This window comes from Heteronotia binoei, chromosome 8 (genome assembly GCF_032191835.1).
Source record: "Heteronotia binoei isolate CCM8104 ecotype False Entrance Well chromosome 8, APGP_CSIRO_Hbin_v1, whole genome shotgun sequence".
Lineage (NCBI taxonomy): Eukaryota > Metazoa > Chordata > Lepidosauria > Squamata > Gekkonidae > Heteronotia > Heteronotia binoei.
Window position 1 is genome coordinate 83,398,068 of NC_083230.1, and position 21,297 is coordinate 83,419,364.

The window sequence follows — 21,297 nt, forward strand, 5'->3', positions numbered from 1 at the left end:
AGCGCAACTTTCAAGAGCCATGCGAGAAGATTCAAACCGGCTTCTTAGCTGATCTCCAATATTTTAGTCCCTACAACTGTGCACAGTCACTAGTAGTTCTTTAAGATCAGTTACGGCCCGACACTGCGCGACGTTGGCCAATGGAGATCACACCGGCTTAACTCCTTGCAACTGTCCCTAAAAGGGCCAGAGAAGCGCTTCGCTCGCACCTCAGAAAATCGATCTTAACCTGTTGTGACGTCACGCGGAGTCCCGCTCTCTCAACGTTAACAGGCGGGGCTAAGCGTGCGCGCGACGACCTGGGATGGGTAACTGCTGCGCATGTGCAGGCTAAGCGTCCAAGGTGGTCTGGGCCGCCAGCGGGTGAGTAGGGCCGGGGAGGGGACGACGTAGCGGGGAGGAGGCGCTTTTTTCTCCCACTTGAAAGGGGGTTCAGCCGTGGGGTTCCCTGGAGGGGTCTCCCGCCCTTCGCCTCTGAGGGCCTAGGTAGAGTTGACCCCGTGAGGGAGCCACTTACCTCACACGCCACCCTGAGCAGTCCCCCTCCCCCCGGATTATCTGAGTCACCCCAAGTTGGCAGCTGTTCGAGGGCCCCCCTCCGCAGACCTCAAGAAGGGGCTGCCATAAGCAGCAACTTTCTCCCGTTACTAGTTGGGGGGAGGGGGCTGTTTACAAGGCCTCGCTTTCTGCCCAGTTGCGGCTTTACAGTACAGGCCAGAACTGCTGGGATTGCAAACGCAGAATCCCATCCCCCAGGCACCCTTTCCCTTCTAGCCGCACAGCGATGGTTGGGAATGGAGAACATCCTTAGCTCTTCAGTGCTTGGAATGGTTGCATTTGTGAGGCAAACAAAAGTCAGCCTCCTCACACGGGGAAAAGGAGGGGGTGTAGGCCTTGGAGCTTTGTTGTTGCTTTAGGTTATACAGCGTATCTGTAAAAAACAGGTTTGAGGTGCTTGTTTGTATTTTCGTACTCGGTATAGTGGAAGGGGGAAAAACATGCCTAATTGCATCTGTCTTTTCTCCATTAGGGATTCAGAAGTATTAGCTAGGTGGAGCTGCTTCTTTCCCCTCCTACTTTGGAAGAGGCAGTTTTCTACCTCTTGGGATCATTATTTCTAGGACAGTCTCTCAAGAATTGGAAAACGCACTTGATGCATTGGTGGCATTACTATATTCCTTTTGAACACCAGCAGGCTGGCCTTGTTTAGTTTCATGAAGTTTGCCCTTTTGTTTTTGGGAAGTGAGCATTATTTACTAGGTAAGGCTGTGGATCTTTTGCTTAGTGGGCATCATTGACCAAAGGAAATGGAGGAAAAGGAGCGATGTGATAAATTCCATCTGACAGTCTGATGTTATGGCCATGTAACTTATAAAATATTTTTCAAGAGGAAACAAAGAGAAAGGGGGGAATATATTAAAGACAGTCTCTTGGATGCTGAAGAAGAAAAATGGAAGAAAAATGACTCAGATCTTCAAAAGTTTCTTATGCAGCCATTCAATAAAGTCAACTGTTAAAGCAGCAACAGGTTTGCTGCTTGTGAACTGGAGTTGTCTGTAAAAGAAGTGGTTAGTTGCTTTTTGTGTGTGGGAAGAGGCTTTACACATTTTATCTCTTCCCATCTTCACCTTGTACACTACGAAAAAATGAGTTGTGTGCCATGGAAAGGTGACAAGACCAAATCAGAATCACCAGAAACACCACAGCTGATGCCAGTGCATATTTATCATGAAAAACAAAGAAGGGAGTTGTGTGCTCTACATGCCCTCAATAATGTCTTCCAGGACAGCAATGCCTTTACACGAGATACGCTACAGGAGATTTTCCAGAGGTAAGTGGAACTTCTCTCTATTGGCAATATAATATTCTTTGTGTATGTGTTCACTGCTGGGGTTTTTTAAATTTCTGTACTTTGGAATTTGTGTACTCAGAGGCAGTTTGTAGAGTGAACGAGAGAAAGAAGAAAGGTACCCGGAATGTTACTGTTGATTGTTGAACTGATATCTTCTGCCAGCAGTTACCAAACATTTTTATAGACAATATGACCCTGAACAAAGGTGTTTTGTCTTTGTGCAGGGTCATATTTTGGCCTTTGACTTAGAGCCACTTCACATAGGTCTTAAAACAATGCATATAAAAAACTGCACATAAATATGTACGCATAACAAAAGGGGAATAAAGTTTGGCTGATGTTCCCTGCTGTGTTGACAGAGTTAAACATATGTTTGCTGCCAGGTTTGGTGTGTGGCCATTAGTCCTTTAACCCAAACAGATCATTTCCATATTGCCTACAGTCTGCTCTTTGGAAATCATTGTCTTCTGCAAATGCTTTTATTTTCCTAACCTTCAACTGCACAGGTGGCTTTACTGTCAAAATGCAGCAGTGCACCCTGCATTCCCTATTATTCTGTGACAGAAGGGTAGATAACATGCTCATGAAAATAGCATTGACACTTTATAAGTGGCCTGAGCCAGAGGAGGCTTGAACTAAAAAATAAAGCAGTAGTTGTGCTTAAATCTACACTAGAACTTGTAACTATTTATTTGCTTTTATGAACTGTATTGTTCATCCACTAGCAAGCTGAAATTCTTTCCTAGCATGTGTCATGTGTACCTGTTAGAGGAGTGCATCCCATAGATACAGAATGGTGCTAAAAACGCACAGTTTTTGTAACTTTATGATTCAGAGCTTTTATTGAAAATAAAGATGGGTAAAATAGTGAGTGTAATAGATCCTGTGTTGTTTGTGCAGTATTTTCTTGCTCTTAGGGGAGTTCTCTGTATTTCTCACAACTCTCAGGAGCCTTAATTTAAAAGTCAGCACGTGGAACTTGATTCTCTTGTGCCCCATTCTGGACGTGCTCGAAGTGAAAAATCACATTTGCGGAAAGCATCTGAAACATTAGGAAACCTCTGTGTTTCTAGGTGTTTGATTGATGGTTGTGAGGTTTATGTCCTTACACATTTAATAAATATAATTGCAATAATGTTATGTATGTAGTTTAGCCTATAAAAGTTGATTCCTACATAAAAGTGGCCCTATTCTGGCTTAATTCAGTTAATGTTTCTCTTTGCCTGTTTCTTTGCTTAACTTGTCATGGATCACAGACTTTTGTATTGCTACCAGACATTTGTGGAACAGGTCATAGCAAACCCCTTCTCCCCCATTTTAAAAAAATGGAACGATTAATACATAAATTGTGCCATCAAGTCACAGCCAACTTTTCTTGAAGTTCCGCCTTATGAGGTTTTCAAGGCAAGAGATAATAAGTGGTTTGCCATTGCTTTCTTCTGCATAGCAGCCCCAGTTTTCATTGGTGGTCTTTCAACAGAGTACTGACCCTGCTTCTGTGCTCTGGAGACTGAGCTAGTCTGGGCTATTAAATGTCATCTAGTAGTAGAGAGAAAGGATCTATTCATGTTAAATTTTTGAGGATGTAATTCCTAATACAGTCATTGAAGCATTGCATTTTACTGTTCTTGTGACTGAGGCCAAGATGACCACCTTGTCTTGCTTCAGATATTTTTGCATTGGGCCATTTTTAAATTCAGGATACCAGGTTCTCAAAACCATTTCTTTGAAATTACTGATACTGGATGAGGCTTCTATTAGATGCTGGTATCTGTTGTCATTCAAGCAGTCTATAGCCTCATCTGACAAGGAAGTCTTACTTCTGGGTTCTGCAAACACTTTTTGAACTCCTCTCAGAAAGACCATATCTTCTGACTGAAAGAGTTGGTGTTGGTGAAAGTGGCATGCTTTTGAAATGTATGTTGAGAAGGGTGGAGAAGACAAATGTGCAGTGTCTTTCTGCTGCAGAGAAAAAAACCTGGTAACCACTCTCCTATTCCTAATATGACCTTCAATGATTCCTTTCACCTCCTTGGGAAAAAATATGATCACTGGCTCAATGTGCATGTCCTTGCTTTATTCAGGTTGTCTCCCAATACCATGGTGACCCCACACAAGAAGAGCATGCTGGGAAATGGGAACTATGATGTGAATGTCATCATGGCAGCTCTTCAAACCAAAGGCTATGAAGCAGTTTGGTGGGATAAACGTAGGTAAGGAGAACCAGAGTATCATGCGAGGCTCACTGTCAGGAGAAGATTCTGCTTTTCAGTTTGCTTTTATAATTTTTCAATTTCTTTCTTTCTTAGGGATGTTAGTGTAATTGCGCTCTCTAATGTGATGGGCTTCATTATGAATTTGCCCTCCAGCCTCTGCTGGGGTCCACTGAAACTTCCCCTTAAACGGCAACATTGGATCTGTGTTCGGGAAGTGGGAGGTTCTTACTACAATCTTGACTCCAAACTCAAGGTGCCTGAATGGATTGGTGGTGAAAGTGAGCTCAGGTGAGTTCTCTTCCATCTTAGCTTTCAGCTGGAAGTTCTGCCTTGCCACACAATGTAAGCTGGAGTATTTGGTGCAGTATGATTGGGGTTTTAACTTCTCTTGAGTAGTGGAGAGGTTGAAGTTGTGACAACAAAGTTTAAAAGAAAAAGCAACTATATGCATGTGTTAATCTGGATCTTCTCCAAATTAGGAAAAGTTATCAGTAGGAGATAGGATCTGGAAGCAGGTATTTGTTATTCTGTATACCAAAGACTGTGTCCTTGGCCTGAGGAATGGATATTCATTGTCCAGATAAACTATTGAGGTAGAGAGGTAGCAATTTGTCTGAGACCACAAAGTGAGTCTGTGGTAGAGAAGACTTGAGGTAATCACTTAGATATGCTGGCCCAAAGAGTTCAGTGTCATTAACTGTCTTTTCCCTCTCTTCAATATCATAGGAAGTTTTTGAGACACCAGCTGCGAGGAAAGAACTGTGAACTTCTCTTGGTAGTGCCTGAGGATGTAGAGGCACATCAGAGTTGGAGAGCTGATGCATGACCTGCAAACACCTTGTCCTTGCACTACAGTACTGGTCCTTTCCCCTCACCAACTTCTGTGTCCTGTGATGTGGATAATAAGTGCTCTAACTCCTCTTCCCTGGAATTTGGAAGGGTTTTTTTTGGGGGGAGGGAGGTTATTTTATTTTAAGGGTGCAATAAAAGCAACCACAAGGTATTGTCAGGGCCAAAATGAAGAATAGAAACTGGACACTTACTAGGAAAAGGAAGAATCAGCTGTGTGCTCTATTTAAAATGCATTAATATGCTTTAGGAGTGAGGTATTGGAAGCCCCTTTTCCCTTCCCATCAATCTTAAAGGACTTTAGGCAGTTACACTACTGCCCCCAGAAGTTTCCAAAGCTTCTTTTGACTGGAGAGCATGTCTTTCCTTTAGGGGGAAGGCTGGGGCCAAGCATGCTCCCTTCATATCCACACAAAACTTTTTTGAAGAAACTTGCAAACCATTGGGGTCTCTCAGGAAACTCTAGATACTCTTAGCAACAGTAGGGTGCTTGCAGAGTCCTAATTGTGCCAAGAGTTGGGGGATGTATAGGAGGGGTAAATGGGACCATCACTATGGAACTCCTGTGGTTTTGCCTTCTATATAAATGTGTACTTTGTTGGTCTGAGCATAAGAGTAGCCTGGTTGGAAGATGTAAGCAATGGCTTATTAAAAGACCTCACAGGGTGTGGGGGAAGTGACTCAGCTGTGATTTAAATGCATGTTTTCCATTTATCCTGTTACCAGGGAGATACTCATTGAGCAGGGAGTAAAACTATTGGATGGAATCATGAAATAAAAGGGAAGGCTGACAAAATTTTAGCAACCTAAGAAAATGCTGATGAAAGGGCAAGTTTTGTAGCAGCATAAGACAGTGTTGACGGAAGGGCAAGTTTTACTATTATTGCTAAGAGGAGAAATGTGAACTAGGATCAAAGGGCTAGATTTCTTTGGCTGGGATAGGTGTTTCAGCAAGTTAGCAGAGGGTAAGAGGAGATTGTTTACTGGAGGCACTGAGCCACTATCTTCCTTTGTGGTTGGCAGGTGAACAGTCCTCTGAATTAATCAGCTTTATGCTGTGCCACCCTCTCCTTCTTCCACCATACCCCAGCAGAAAATTGAATTACGGTTTTCCTTGTTAACCCCATGCAGGTGTTGTAATATTGTCACAATCAGTAGATGAAATGGATAATTTAGGATGGGCTTTTCATTATTGACCCTTCTTTGAGCCTAGGTTTCATTCTGTTGCATTTTTCATTACTACTGTTTTGTGCCAGCTTCACCTCCAATATTGGAACAGCAGAAACCAAACCCACATTTTCTGCATTTCATACAGGCAGGCTATTTACATTTGCTACTTGGGCTATTTGGGAGTCTTTGGCCTGCCTTTCCTGAATGTGAGCGTGATGTATACAGTCAGTTAATTCAGCATTCCACTCTCCTTACAGTTTGCGGTGTCAAGATAGGAATATGATCTTATCTGTTGGCCTTCGGACAACCTGTAGACACTATACTGGAAACCTGAGTGGCTCTACATGTACTACAGTTCAAGCCCAATACGTCTGTTTTCACAAAGCGCCCTCACCCCACCTCAGACTACACATTCCAATGACCCAAACCAGCTGGTAGAACTTGTACACACCTACCCACACTTTTCACAAGCAGAACGTCAGGCTTGCAGATCTGCTTCTGACTAAGCCATTTTTTAGAAAAGCATATAAAAACTCAGCAGGAAGACTATGCTCTGACTAAATAGCACTTTCGAGAGACCCTGTTTGCATGGAAGTCAATGGACCAGTGCACAATATGCAAATATCTTATAAAAAACTTAAGGCTGTTTCACTTCTCTGTATTAATGCCATTCTTCTGTTCCCAGGGAAAGTGGTGTGATTCAGCTGCTCAGGAAAAGGGAACATGTGATCTAACACACACACACACCCTCTGGACAAGAGTTATGGTAACAGAGAAAAGGAACTAGCCTAGTCCCATTGCTTGGGAATGGAGAAGCCCATAATCGTTTTCTTGCTTGTTTGGTTTTGTTATAGCCTTGTCTTGGGTTTGTTTACAGAGATGTATTTTGTTTAACCAAATATTAAAAATAAAAAAACCTTTCTGAGTTACTTGTCACTTTCTGTTGTATTTAAGTGTCTTGTAATGATGCATGTAAAGGAAAAATAAATATTGATATGAAGTTGAAGCTTTAAATAAAAGTTTTCTTGCCACCCCCATTCTAGTTTAGGAAGGATACTAGTCTCTGCTAAAACACTCACACATAACACTGAGGTATAACATATATATTATCCAACCTAGAGAAGCAAACAATACATGAAATTTTAAAAAAGACTCCTGTGTGTGCACTGAAACTATTTAATACAAAAGTACAGTAGCTGACTTTGATACTAATAGATTCAGCAAAGAGACTTGGCAAAAATGACTTTTCCCACTTCCCCATATTTTTCACAGACAACATTTATAGGGCATGTAATTTTCTTCAAGTAGGAGCTCACTGCATAAACAGTCTAGTGTACATACAAGATTTTTCCATTTGCTGTATGTGCTGGAATATTCACTCAGTTTCTTACTGTTGCTGCTCTGAAGTAGATCTTCAATACAGCAGGAGAGGAATACAAGAATATTTTACACTGACACTATTTCTGGCTGAAGTTAGCCAAAATGTGACATATCCTGAGGTGGCTTCCTGGATTTAACGATACCAGAACAAAAGCTGCTGAAGTCTTTGCAGTTGCTTACAACATGGATTAAGTGGATGGAAAAAGTCATGACTGCGTAAGGGGGAAGGCAGATAGCCCATTTTAGGAGAACCAGATAGGGATCCTGCCTCCACTGTGAAGAGGCTGATGTTCCAATGCTTATGGGAAAAATGCCCCAGCCTAACCAATCAAAAGTTCCAACAAATAATTTCAAGATTTTCTTTCATGATATGGCTTCAATGTAATTCCTCTATATCTTTCCAGGAAGAGAAGGCAGGGCTCCTGGCATCCCTCCGGACAGCCCTGTGTTGGGTCCTAATAAAATCTGTAAGAAATCATGAGAAAACATGACTGAACATAAAAATAACATTCAAGCCTCTTTACAGCTTAACTGGGAAGGATTTTCCCCTCAGATTTGCACATCTCATTTCGAAGAATGCAAGCCCAGCATTTGCTTACATTTGGTAATGTTCTTTTTGCCCAAACTGCCTTAGACTTAGAGCACAAGGTCAATATGAGAAGGTTGCTAGTTATTCAAGCAATGAAATGTTTCTTATTGTCCAACACGATACCTCACAGTCTATATAGCTCTTTGGTTTTTCCCTCCAGAAGGCAAGAGTGTTTTCAAATTGATACAGAAATATTAAGGCACCAACTGTGCAAGCTTAGGTTCCAATATTTTGATCTCTAGTAAGATAGCCAAGGATTGTACACATTTTGTCATGAATGGTATTTATTGCTGAGCACCAACAAGGATGGCATAAGCAGCCATGAAAGCCAACCAAGGTCATAGTTAGATATGCCAATGACCAAAAGAGGGTGATGCCTCTTCTTTTAGGACGTCATTATAAGCTAGGAAGGCCTGCAGTCACTTGCATGCTTTGCTGTAATAATGGTTCCAGCCCTCAAGTGCCCTCATTCTGAAATTGCTATATAAATTAACTGCACCTAAGCACATCCTATCAAGAAGAAATGGGTAAATGGAAGTTTCTATCACCAGGTGTTTGTTTAAAGGCTTCAGAAAGTTCATCTTACTTAAAGGAGAAAAGCTATTATGATAGGAAAGGATATAAATCTGTGCATGTGATGATAATGTGTGTCAACATCAAGAGAAATGTTAATATGTAATTGCTGCAGTACTGCAGTTGGAGCCCTCTGCTCACGACCTGAGTTCGATCCCAGTGGAAGCTGGTTCAGGTAGCCGGCTCCAGGTTGACTCAGCCTTCCATCCTTCCGAGGTTGGTAAAATGAGTAACCAGCTTGCTTGGGGGAAAGAGTAGATGACTGGGGAAGGCAATGGCAAACCACCTCGTAAAAAGTGCCGTGAAAACGTGAAAGCAACGTCACCCCAGAGTTGAAAATGACTGGTGCACAGGGGACTAATTTTACCTTTTTTATACATAAAAGGGATTGTGAGATTATACATACAGAAGGAACTGTACAAAAAAGAAAACTATGTTTACATTCCAGTGGCTAATGATGAGGGAGGGAGGGAGAGGAATAGAAGTGCTGAAGGTCTAGAGACCAAAAAAGGAGGTAGTTTCAAAAACAGGACAAGGATCGCTAAATAAACGGGCCACACAGGATAGTAATTAAGTTCTTACCTGCCGTTGCTGCAGTTGCTGCTGCTGCTCCATCTGAAGTTTTTCTGTTTCAAAAACAACAGGAAGAACTAGAATCATGAAGGAGGTGGTCCCAATCCACAAAGCTGCCCTGGAGAATCTTTAGAGATAGAAGGACATTGGTAAAGCAATGGTTTTCCATCTCTGCTATAATGGAAAGCATACACTAATAAAGGAAAGGATATGCCTTAATTATACACTATTGCTTCACTTAAATACTTGAATATTGTGCTAGATTTTGGAGCCATTTACAAAACTCAGGAGTTACCCCAGCATCACGTGCCTGCCTATATGTGCAATACTATAGCTTCTTCCCCTTGCCTTCTTTCTCAGCTTCCCTACTTTGAGTGCCACTGACACAGCCGAACTCGAACGCATTTTTTTCTTCCTTGGGGAAGGGCTGTAGCTTAGTGGTAAATAATCTGTTTTGCATGCAAATGATCCCATGTTCAATCCCCAGAACCTCCAGCAGTGAAATATTTCTTCCTGAGATTCTGGGCACCAGCTGCCAGCCAGAGCACACAGGCCAATGGTCTAATTTTGCTGAAGGCAATTTCACGTGGGTGTTATTTACCACTGCTTTCTACTTCAAAATTCTCCCTATTAGCAATAATCTGAAATAACTCCAGGACTTACTGTTTTGTAACACTGATCTTTCATTCTAATATACCATGAGGAACCATTAAAGGGGAGGGGGGGAATATAAACTATACAACAGGTGACCAGTATTTAAATATTTACTCTAATAAGGTTGTCTGATCTTTGAGAAGTCCTGAAAATAAGTTGACTTTTTCAGTAAGAACATTTGTGATGGCTGGGGAATACAATGGTAACGCAGTAAGAAAACAAAGAAAGAATATACTTTCCAATCCTGGAAATGTGTTTTAATCTCTAATCCAGTGGTTCTTAAACTTTAGCAACCTAGAGACCCTCCTCCTACCATATGGATTTCAATTTTTTTGCAGCCCCTCAAACCAACTCCCCTTGTTTACCACATATTAGCCAGTGCCATTTTACAAGGCATGACAAACTGCACATGCTTCATGAAGCCCTCTATTCTCTAGTGTCCTCAAAACCATACAGTGAGGATTACAGCTGTTTAAAAGCAAGTTTAAGTAAAATGCTTGTGCTGTCTCTAAATGGCCCATAAGGTCAGGTCTCAGAGGGTGGCAGTTTCTATAAAGCTGAGATTGAAAAGCTCTGAAGCCCTAAACAGGAACATGATCTAATTATTTTCCCTATAATTAATTAACAACATTTAAACATATCTCAGTCGTCTTTCTCTTATCTTTTATTAAGATTGTCTTTTGTTCTCAATTGTTCAACAATCATTTGCAGAGCATAAAAAGAGTACTTATGGCCTCCCACTGAGCACACACTATTAAACATTGCTTTTCATAAAGCACAAGGGCTTTATGTTAAAAACCCTGAAACAGATACCATATTCTTTTTGCAGTCTTTGTTACAGAACAGACCATTAATCTCATTTAGATTGTGAGCCCTGTGGTAAAACTGCTGGAAACTGCAACTGTTCCAAGTCTGTGGGGTAAAGATTACAAAACTAACAAATATTTCAGATTCAGCGCTCTGCAGCACTGCTAATGAAGTATAAGCATGTTCACCAACAACACACATAACACAGTTCTGGCGAATCATAGCTCAACGTGACATAACGTATAGGATATAAGGGTAGACGAGATTTGGGTGCCTCCATTTCTCACCTGTACATTTTCTGGGCAACAGAACAGGACAAGTCGAAGGTCGCTCCCGCTGCAGCTCGGACGCTCTCGGGGAACATCTCTGTTAAACCCCAAAGCCTCTCTGCCAATGTCTCATCCAGCTGCAATCAGAATCAAGAAGACCGGTGGGCGGACGCTGCCTAGCCAGCCTTTCCTACCTCAACCATTAGGACTACGGTTGCCAATCCACAACTCCAACGTCGCCCCTTCCAGCCCCAACTTCTGGCACCCCACAGCAAAGAGAAAGCACACTGGCCCCGTCCCCACCTCTCCAACCTCCATTCCACCTACACGCTCAGGGCCGGACCAGGCCAGCCCGCCCCCAGGGCGTAACCTCTCGCACATGGCGAGGCCCGGCTGGACACCCCGCAAGAAGGGCCAAGCCCCGCTACCTCCTCGTCATCGTCCTCCTCTGTCATCTCTTCCTCCAGCTCTTCGGCCTTGCCCGGGCCCCCCTTGGGCAAAAGCAAGTCCTCGGGGGAAAGAGGCGTCGCGGCGGCCATGACTGCAACTAGGGAACGGAGAGTATCGAGACCCGAGACCGGCAGCGGCGAGAAAGTCACCGGAAGCAAGAAAAGTCGAAGGACGCGGTGAGGTAGATGCGCAGCGACATCTGGCGCCAGGGAGGAAGCGATGGCATAAGGGGTAAGGTCTGTTGCTTCCCGCAGGGATTTCCGACCCCCATAGAAGTTCCGGCCGCGCTGCTCCAAAGAAAAATCCGAAACGCCATGTAATACGTCAACCAAAACGACTCATAATAGTGTGCAAGTTTAACGAAGTCCAATAGCCCGCTTAAGACCACCAAAGCAATTCTGGGTACAAGCAAGAGTCAAGGGGCACCTTTAAGACCAACAAAGTTTTATTCAGAATATAAGCTTTCATGTGCTAGAAGCACACTTCATCAGACAAAAGCATGGGATGGCAAACAGTCCTAAATACAGAGAAAGTGGGCAGTGAGTTAGTATGCAGAGTCATGGAAATGTTTTTTAGCAGATTAAAAGTGTCACAAATTGGGGTCTGGTGTTTGTTAATGTTAACTGGGCTGAAACAACTATTAAGTTGGAATAGCAGATTGATGTCAATGTACTAAATCCCTTACGTATCCTGGGTGTGAAACTTTCACTACCCACCTGTTATTTGATTTGTTATTCTTTTGAATGTTCCTTCCAATATACCATTGTGGATTGATTGCATTAATAGGGTTCTACCCTTCCCAAAAGATGTTACTATGTTGTTTGTCAGAGTTTGGTTTTTCTGCCTATGGCCCATAAAACATGACCTGTGTGCAAAAAAAAAGTGGGGTTTTTTGCCAGAACTTTGCCCCTGACCTGTTCCATTAATTGCACCTGTACACCAATACAGCCTTTCTAATAGCAAGGATTTTGGCTAAAGAACTGCCTGAAACCTGAGTTAATTTTTGAAAGTTTTTGTTTAAAAATTTCTTTGTACAGTGACTGGAAATGGAGAAGAATGAACATAGTTAATTTTAAAGTCCTGCTTATGACCTAACATGGCTTTTTCCTTGGGGGAAAGAGGTGGAATGAGCTCCAGAACTTCTTTATGGAAACAAAATTCTCAAAAAATGTTTAAAAGTTCATGAGGGGCACCCATGCAGGACCTAGCAATGGTGATCCATGCGACGGTCACCTCAAGACTGGACTACTGTAACGCTCTCTACATGGGGCTGCCTCTCTACCGGACCCGGGAACTGCAGCTAGTGCAGAATGCGGCAGCCAGGCTGCTACTTGGTCTCCCAAGACGGGAGCATATACGGCCGGGGCTGCACGGACTGCACTGGCTGCCGATTGTATACCGGATCCAGTAGAAAGTGCTGGTCATAACCTTTAAAGCCCTATATGGCCAAGGACCGACCTACCTGAGGGACCGTCTCTCCCCATATGAGCCCCAGAGAGCACTGAGGTCAGTAGGCAAAAACAGACTGAATATCCCTGGGCCAAAGGAAGTTAAACTTCAAAGCACCCGCACCCGGGCCTTTTCAGCCGCGGCCCCACAACTCTGGAACCAGCTCCCAGAGGAGGTGCGGGCCCTGCGGAGCTTAGACCAGTTCCGCAGGGCCTGCAAGACCGCCCTTTTCAAACAGGCGTTCACCAATGACTGAGCTAATGTTTACTGCTAAATTAATAATGTTTACCACCAATGTTAGTTTCAGGAATGTTTTGATTACTGATTGATTGGTTTTAATGTGAACTTAATGTTTTATTATTGTACTGTTTCACTTTTAAATGTTGTTAGCCGCCCTGAGCCTGCTCCGGCGGGGGAGGGCGGGATATAAATAAAATTTTACATTACATGCGTTTCGTCTTCATTTCCCTCTTGAGGGTTTGGGCACGTCTTTTCTAGAAAGAAAGCCCTCCCCCTTTTGAGAGAGATCGACAGACATTCTTTGGCTTTTTTGGTTGTTTGAATTTATCCAGGATTAAATAAGAAAGGGGTGTTAGGAGACCCAAAAAGCCAATATAGCAGGGTTGCCACTTTCTGAAAAGTCAGGGAAATGGAAATTGGTCTGAAATCAGGGAAAGTCAGGGAAATTAAGTAATATGGGAATTAGAGCTGTGGAGTCTCTTGCACAAGGACCATTACATCAGAAGAACCTGAAAATTAAATCAAGTCAACAAGCAATATGTTTAGGTTCAAAGCCACGTTCAAATAGTATGTGGAAGAAGCAAAACTCCCCCACAGTAAACCTGCAATTTGTATAAAAGCTGCAATGCAAGATCCACTCATTAAATGCAAAATGGCTTTCATGAAAACAATTGCTGGAGATTGTGAGCTGGTTCTACGAAGATTTCAAAACCAAAAACCATTGGCACCTTTTTTGTATTAAGACCTTTGTAAGCTAATCAAGAAGCTAATGAGTTGTTGCATAAAATTGGAAACACTGCAAAACGTGTCTTCTGGTTCCCAGTTGTTAACAATTGACATCAAATTGAGAACTTGCTTGACAGAAGCAAGGTTGACATTGGCTTTGCAGCAAAGAAGCTATAAAAAAAAATTAAAACTGAGTGAACATCAAGTGGCCGAGTTTTGCCTAGGATGTCGAAACATGGTAGTAGCTGTTGAAAAGTTGATTGAGAGAAGTCCTTTGAAGTTCAAGATGGTGTGCGGCCTATCAGCATTAGATCCTATTATCATTTTATACAAGCCAAATCTTGGAATCACCAGAATAGGGGCTGTTCTTAAAGCTCTACGTGCAGCAAATCAGATCAATGACAGTAGTGAAAATATCAAAGCAATACACTACTTTAACCACAACTGGTCACAATGACTTCCAAGGCTCAATTTTATGCATATGTTGCAAAACAAAATGATGAAGTTGGACTGGATATGTTTTACAGTGGTATTTTGATGTCCAACAAAAGTTTCTCAGACCTGTGGACTGTTGTCAAAATGTGCCTTATCCTGTCATGGTAATGCTTCTGTTGAAAGTGGATTTTCAGTTAATGTCAATGTTAATTGAGAACTTGCATGAAGAAACTGTTGTCTGTCAATGTCAGGTTTACGATGCTGTTTTGAACTGTGGAGGACTTGAAGCTGTCGTAATTGATAGGAATGTCTTGCAGTCAGTCAGGCGTGTTCATGTGTGCTACACAGAGCACTCGGAGGCTAAGCACCATAAGCAACAAGAAATTCAGAAGAAAGAAGAAACTTGAGGGACAAATTAAACATCTTGAAAATGCTAAAAAATGAAAGAAGCAGCCAAAATGGAAGAGGAAACAATTGATGAGAAACTAAGAGAGTTACAAAATAAAAAGAGAAAACTGTAGAAGTGATAATTTTATATCTTAAATCTTCATTCTTTAAAAACAGATTATTTGTATTCTAATTTCTAACTTGATTATTACTGCAATTTCAAAACTAAGTTTTGTAATATGGCTTCAGAGAAACCACTTTAGATGGAACGTTTATATAATTTTTAGTGTACCTTTAAAGTAATAACAAAAATGATATGTCATTTGTTAGCATTCAGAGTTTACTTGAATTGAAGTTTGTATCTTGGTGCAATTACAAAACATGTTGCTGCAGTTAATGTTGAAGGAAACTGATATTAAATCTCTTTGACAAATATTTTTGCAGTTGAGACTTGTGTAGTTGTCGAGTGGAACATTTCATTAAGCCTTGCATTAATGCAACACTACCTATTTATTCTTTTAACTTGTGGTTATTTTTGAATGGTCAGGGAAATGAAAAAAATTTAGTGGCAACCCTGAAAATGCACCTAGAATTCAGGAGACCATCTGACTCCCATTTAACTTTCCCATTAATGTGCCATTTCAGTTACATATAGGGGCAGGAACAGAAATAGAAGGATTTAAACTCACACCCATGAGGCAAAACAGCATGGTGATGAGACAGATAATATGACCAAGGGTTCACACTTTCCCCTATACTGTGTAAGTCAGCTTCAGAGTCCAACCCACATCAAGAATGTCTGCAAACTACATGCAGCTTTAGGAAGCCACACAAAACTCTTCATAATTGTTTACCATCAGATGTCAAATTAGTTTCCTTCACTCATACATATTTCAGAGCTATAGGAATGGGGTCCAAAATTATGCTTATCACCAGTACTTTGTCAGCTCATGGGCATGAACTAAAGTCCAGACTTCATGTTTCCAAATGTAAGAATGAAAGGTACACAACTTAGACAACAATGGATCTGAAATAGATGTTCAAAAAGACAAGAGCATGAGAGACCTCTGCATGCATGCTTTCTCTCCCATATTCAAATGCCTTGTCCTGGGGGGGGGGCAGGGACAAAAAAAGGAAGATGCAGAGTTTCTGCAAAGTACTTTATTGACTAGAACAAAAGTATGTTGCACAGGAATGTTAAGTGCACTTAAAGAAGCTTCACAAAGAATGGGAATAGTACTATCTGTGCCATCTTAAGCAGAGTTACACCTTTCTAAGCCACTGATTTGAGTGGACTTGGGTGTGTCCAGGATGACACTGTAGATCCACATGCTGACCACACCTGAGAGCTTATTAACATTTCACACTTGGGGTCTTGGTTGCATGTCCTGTTGAGACGTAACAAGATGTGAGACCAGAATACTGCAGTCTTCCTAGGCAGATGTGACTTCATCAGTTTGAGGAAGTACATGTCTTTTTAAACCAGATTCTCATGCTCTCTCTTTTCTGCTGTCACCTGGAAACCCACATTTCCTGCTTACTTCCTCCTCCGGCTGTAATTTTTCAGTTCCTCCAGTTCCTTCTCCATGAGATGGGATTCTGCAGTTGTTTCGGAGAGCTGCAAATGAAAGGCAGCAATAGCAATAAGAGAACAATCTTTGTTTTCCCATGGTGCACTAGTGCTGGTAGGTTAGCATATAAAAAGCTTAGCTCCCTGAAAATGTAGATTTTACATCCACATTCCAGAATAGGAATATCTGCCAAGAATTTCTACCTATTGCAAACTGTATGGGGTGTTCTCAGTTAATACAGGACACTTTCCTGGACCTAACATTCCATTATATGGTTATCCATTGCAAGGGAAGACTGGCAAAAATGGACAAGCATGGTCAGACTGACAACAGTGGACAAACATGGCCAGTTGTTTCTTTGTTTTTAGTCTGCCTCTCAAAAGGGAATTCCAGGAACGTAGTTTGAAAGCCACTGTTCTTCCTTCAGCAAGTATTGGTTCAGGAGCACATGAATGGATTATTCATCCATCCACAAAACCCAATGAAATCAGTAGAACAAATCCCCAAAGAAATCCGATACTGTAGTACAGAACTGCATCTTCTAGCATTATGAAAAACTGAAGGTTATGGAAAAGAGGAGAGGGGAGTTATTGTTTTATTTAAGATCCAGAATTTCCAGGAACCCAGAAAGTATGGATTAGAGTTTTGACAAAGATTGGAATCTGAATCCCTGCAACTGCGTAAACCCTCTGCTGAATCATGTGGTGGCCTCCAGTTTCAATTTCCCTGTTCTGCATTAGAAAAACCCATTAATACAGACTTTACTAGATAGTCAAAAGCAATCCAAGTCATCCCATTCTCACCATATCCAACAAAAGATCCACTTTTAGCCGCAAGAGATTGTTCTCTTCCTCCAGCTGTTGGTTCCGTTTGAGTAGTCGCTGGGTCTCTCTGTGGTCCCCACTACCCCCAAATGAGTCTACATGTGAAAAAGAGAACAATATTAAGAATTGTCTTCCACTACAGACTCCACACTGCCTACAGCCCTTGAAAGGCTCAGCAGTTGTCAGCCTTGACCACAGACGTATACTGAGTTTGACAAGAAGTGACAATACTGCCAAGGTGGAAACATCCCAACACATGCCAAAAGACCTACAAATACCTTCCCTGGTAACAAAAGGCTGGAGCCAGCAACAGTATCAGGAAGGAGATTGAGCAGAACAAAAAGTAGCTGAGGTTCTCCCGTGGAATAACAACACCCAAGCAGACCCAAGCCACAGGGCCATTTATGGTACAAGCCCAGACACAATAACCAGTGCCTGCAAGGGTGATTGCTATAAGGCAGGGGTGGGGAATGTCCATCCCAAGGGCCGTTTATGGCCCTCAAGATCACATGGTGTGGCCCTCGGGGATTGCTGAGCCGAGCCATGTGGCAGTCTCCCTGGGGCCTTGCTGACCAACGAGGATTGCAGGGCCTAGCTGCACTGTGCAGTGGCCTTCTCGGGGCCCAGCAGGGATCACAGGGCCCAGCTGCATTGTGCGGCAGCCTCCCTGGGGCTTGGCTGGCTGGCCGGCCAGGAGAGCTGTGGGGCCTGGAAAAGTTACTGTCATAGTTCAGATGAGTTTCTCCCTCATTTCTTTATTTCCCTTTCTTTTCATCTTCCCCCCATTTCTTTATTTCCCTTTATTCCTATTTCTTTATTTCCACTTATTTCCATTTCTTCCCCACATTTCTTTATTTCCCTTCCTTCTCCTTTATTTCCCTTTCTTTCCACTTCTTCCATTTTTTTATTTATTTATTTCTTCTTCCCCCCCTTTGTTTTTTATTCCCTTTTCCTCCTCCCATTTCATTTCCCTTTATTCCTCTTTCTTCCCCCATGTCTTTATTTCCATTTCCCTTCCCACCATTTCTTTATTTTCTTCTTACCCTTTCTTCCCCCTATTTCTTTATTTCCCTTTCTACCCCCTCCCTCCCTCCCTCTCTCTCTCTCTTTTGAGGAACCTGTGTGGTGGGCATTGTGGAGGACTGCTGCTGGGGTATGTGGGTACCTTTAAAGGTCTGCTGGGAGCAGCTGCAGTTTCCACATGAAGGGAGGGAGGAAGTCAGCTTCCACCAGTTCAATTTGCACTTGATTATCCCAGATGGTGTGACCTAATATGCTAATGAGTGTGTGACCTAATACGCTGCTATTAGGGGATGTGGTCTAATATGCTAATGAGTTCTTGCTGGACTTTTTCTACAAAAATAGTCCTGGACCTAGGCATTTGCCTAGAGCGGCAGGCCATGTGTGTGCCAGATTAGGCTCTCCCTACATGACTTGAAGTAGAAAAACAATTTTTTGCATTAATTTTTCTGACCTGAGTCATTCTCCCTTGGCAGAGCACTGTTTTTTAAGTTGATAATTTTGTATGGCCCACAAATGATGTTATATCCATATGGCCCTTGGCAGAAAAAAGATTCCCCACCCCTGATATAAGGGAAAGACCAAAAGATCTTGCCCTGTGTAAATGGGCCCTGGACAGAGTCAGCAAGCACAGTCAACCCACCAACCGATCAACCAATTATGAAGGAAGCATTCCTCTAAGTTGCAACTAAGACTGATAATAAAGACTCAGGATGTTCAGGGGCTACTGTCACTCCAGAATGTATCCTCTGAGGTACTGGATGTTACCCTGACTATGGCTTCTGTCATGCCGCTGACAACATGCCGCTGAAGTGATCTTCCTCACCTGCAATCCACTGGCCATTCTCAAACTTCAGGCTCTGTCCAGCAAGGGTCATAGTTGGAGTGCCATAGTCCAGACCCAGTTCAATTTCACGGGTAGATCTATCTAGCTGTAGGGAGAAAGCGGTTCAATATGTGTAAAGACTTTAATTTTACTCACTCTAATTCTTCTTCTTCATATTTTAATGTTCAGTACAAATGCTAACAAGAGTAGGGTTATATGATGACTTGCGGGGGAGGGGAAATGCTTCCATCCCCCACTGGCCCCTTGCTTACTCCCCCTTGCTCTGACTCCAATTCCCTCCACTTTGTCCACCCACCCAGCCCTTCCTTCTTTCAGAGTACAGATTTGAAAGGGGAGATTTATAGCATCATCTTTTTTCCCCCTACAAAGAAAGGTCAGCCGGGTTAATCACCCTCTTCTAAACACAGTGTTTCTCATCTGTAAAATGGAAATGTTAATTGGCTGGTTGCCTCCAAATATCTGTGTAGCTCATCTAGTACATTTTTAGAATCCATGATCTGCAACAGCTAAGGGTTAGTACAGAGAGGTGAACAGATTGGGTATGGCATATAATTCCAATAGGTTACACTCCTCTGAGTTGCCATTCTGTGTCTGATGGACCTGAGGCAGCGGTTAAACAAAACAAAGTTCTATCTCACAAAACTGAAGTCTGCCCACTCCAGATTCTAGAACTTACCGAGTGCAGGCTAGAAAGTGAAGCTGATTTCCTGGGTGGGGTTTTCTTGGGACTGAAGGTGTTCCCAAAGAGCGGCATGGCTCCTTAGCCTGAAAGCCTTGCTCTGGTTGCCAGTGTGCAAAAGCAGCAAAGGAAATAAAGGGTAAGAATAACAAAAGGCCCATCAGAAAGCAGGGAAACATGAACATTCTGTAAGGCAGCAAGTTTAGCCTACATGAAAATAATGGGAAAGTCAACTGCTGTTTTTTCAAAAGTGAGTCTGTAGCCCTTCTTGCTTGGAGGACAAACAAAAACATTCCCTTCCTCAAACACTTTAGCCCCCATGTCATTTGTAAGGGTCAAGAGTTCATTGCAGAGAACAGAAAGGACTGGAGAAAAACAGATGGCATCTTTAGATTCAAAATGAGGTTAACCCATCATCTTTTTCATAGCAAAAGGTAATTAGTTGCTAGTGCTTTTTGTGTGATGAGCACTAGAGCCTTCTAATTCAGTGCCACTCCCAGAACTCCTAACAACATGATGCTCCCCACCTTTGCCTACCTAAGGCATGGCCAACACATGGAATAGAATGGGGCCTGCAGAGGAGATTAATCGGGCTGTACCACTTCAGATGCAGACGGGGAAATTGACATCTCAGGAGGATTCTACCGCCTTTCAATTACGACCCCTGGTAAAAACGGAAGATGCCTGACAAAGAGAAGCGTCAATTCTGGCTACATCCCAGAAACCCTGGGCCCTCAACCCCATCGACTCTTCCAAAGCAAACCTACGCTGGGTGGAAATCCATACAAAGGGCATGCCTGGCTTCACTTGCGAGGAAAATCTAACAATCTAAATGTATTCTTCGATTACGGGACGGGAGACGAAACAGTACGAGGAGGAGAGATGCAACAACACTGCCTTGCCGAATTCCAAACTAGTCCCTAACAGCCTCTCAACACCAACAACCGTTGGAACCACCACACCAACATTTACACAAAAAACCTCAGCACAACACCCTTTAAATTGCTTTTTATCGCAATCTGCGCAAGCGTACACTTACCCACACTTACTTCGCGAATGCAGGCGGGAGAGGGACGCGTGGGTAACAGGAGCAACAGAGAGCCCCACCTGGAGCAAAAAGATGAAGGAGTCTACCACGAGGCAGAGAGGGGGAGAGGAGCTCCTACAGAAGTGTTTTATAAGGAATAGGCGACTTGGCACCGTCTTATCGAAAAGCTGAAAGTGAGTCAAATGATATTATTTAGAGGAAACTGAAGAGGTAATCAGGGAGTATCGGAAAGTATCCTCCCGTTTCTTTTCCTATAATGGTAGTTTCCCAAACCGCCGTGAAGGGCGGAGCGAAAAACAGAGCCTTTGTCGGGACCATACCATTGATAGGGGGGGAGGGTTTGAGCGCAACTTCCCTCCTTTTATATTAATAATGCCATTCTCAATGCCATTCCCTCGAGACCCGAGAAAATCACTCCTCTCATGAGGATTCCCCAAGAGCAGCTAGTAGTCTGTACCTCCTTTTAGAGAGGCGTAAATGCTCGCGACATGGTTTGCACCGTTCGGTTGTCATGGTTATAGCGGGACGCCCGTTTCCGCGCAAAACCTCTCTCGGAGCTGCGGCCTATTCGGGGCGAGGGGAGCAGATGCCTGGGCCCGGGTCCGAGCCCAGACGCTGGAGGAGCAAGCGAGCGTGATTTGAAGTTGCTGCTAATTAACCAGAAGGAAGCTCTCACTGCCCTTTTTGGT

At 42.9% G+C, this 21,297-nt stretch overlaps 3 protein-coding genes across 6 annotated transcripts; 1 reads left to right on the top strand and 2 right to left on the bottom strand.

Moving 5' to 3' along the window:
* Positions 1-251: 251 nt before the first annotated feature.
* Positions 252-7,093, top strand: JOSD1 (Josephin domain containing 1). 2 transcript variants are annotated; one of them, XM_060245448.1, is made up of 5 exons: positions 252-363; positions 1,031-1,831; positions 3,937-4,065; positions 4,162-4,356; positions 4,795-7,093. In XM_060245448.1, exons 2-5 carry the CDS (start codon positions 1,647-1,649, stop codon positions 4,892-4,894), a joined length of 609 nt encoding a protein of 202 aa, XP_060101431.1. In that variant the 5' UTR covers positions 252-363; positions 1,031-1,646; the 3' UTR covers positions 4,895-7,093. The 2 variants fall into 2 exon arrangements, with proteins under 2 accessions (XP_060101431.1, XP_060101432.1); XM_060245449.1 differs by having other exon boundaries at positions 294-367; positions 1,039-1,831.
* An 82-nt stretch (positions 7,094-7,175) lies between these two features.
* On the bottom strand, positions 7,176-11,605 carry TOMM22 (translocase of outer mitochondrial membrane 22). The gene is made up of 4 exons (XM_060245450.1): positions 11,361-11,605; positions 10,951-11,069; positions 9,212-9,329; positions 7,176-7,932 (listed from the first exon to the last, which is right to left on the bottom strand). Exons 1-4 carry the CDS (start codon positions 11,469-11,471, stop codon positions 7,858-7,860), a joined length of 423 nt encoding a protein of 140 aa, XP_060101433.1. The 5' UTR covers positions 11,472-11,605; the 3' UTR covers positions 7,176-7,857.
* Positions 11,606-15,765: 4,160 nt separating this feature from the next.
* On the bottom strand, positions 15,766-20,913 carry CBY1 (chibby 1, beta catenin antagonist). Of its 3 annotated transcripts, none has more exons than XM_060245460.1 (5): positions 20,600-20,913; positions 19,558-19,660; positions 18,861-18,966; positions 16,994-17,109; positions 15,766-16,237 (listed from the first exon to the last, which is right to left on the bottom strand). In XM_060245460.1, the coding sequence occupies exons 2-5, from the start codon at positions 19,633-19,635 to the stop codon at positions 16,157-16,159; spliced, it is 381 nt and encodes a 126-aa protein (XP_060101443.1). In that variant the 5' UTR covers positions 19,636-19,660; positions 20,600-20,913; the 3' UTR covers positions 15,766-16,156. The 3 variants fall into 3 exon arrangements, with proteins under 3 accessions (XP_060101443.1, XP_060101442.1, XP_060101444.1); XM_060245459.1 differs by having other exon boundaries at positions 20,610-20,882; XM_060245461.1 differs by lacking the exon at positions 20,600-20,913 and adding an exon at positions 20,098-20,287.
* Positions 20,914-21,297: the final 384 nt, after the last annotated feature.

Coding starts and splice junctions, on each gene's coding strand:
- JOSD1 (XM_060245448.1), top strand. CDS start 1,647: ATGAGTTGTGTGCCATGGAAAGGTGACAAGACCAAATCAGAATCACCA. Junction 1,832..3,936: donor CTACAGGAGATTTTCCAGAG/GTAAGTGGAACT, acceptor TGCTTTATTCAG/GTTGTCTCCCAATACCATGG. Junction 4,357..4,794: donor GGTGGTGAAAGTGAGCTCAG/GTGAGTTCTCTT, acceptor TCAATATCATAG/GAAGTTTTTGAGACACCAGC.
- TOMM22 (XM_060245450.1), bottom strand. CDS start 11,471: ATGGCCGCCGCGACGCCTCTTTCCCCCGAGGACTTGCTTTTGCCCAAG. Junction 11,070..11,360: donor AGGAGGACGATGACGAGGAG/GTAGCGGGGCTT, acceptor TTCTGATTGCAG/CTGGATGAGACATTGGCAGA. Junction 9,330..10,950: donor GTTGCCCAGAAAATGTACAG/GTGAGAAATGGA, acceptor CTATCTCTAAAG/ATTCTCCAGGGCAGCTTTGT.
- CBY1 (XM_060245460.1), bottom strand. CDS start 19,635: ATGCCGCTCTTTGGGAACACCTTCAGTCCCAAGAAAACCCCACCCAGG. Junction 17,110..18,860: donor GAATGGCCAGTGGATTGCAG/GTGAGGAAGATC, acceptor TTTCACATGTAG/ACTCATTTGGGGGTAGTGGG. Junction 16,238..16,993: donor TGGATCTTTTGTTGGATATG/GTGAGAATGGGA, acceptor TTTCATTTGCAG/CTCTCCGAAACAACTGCAGA.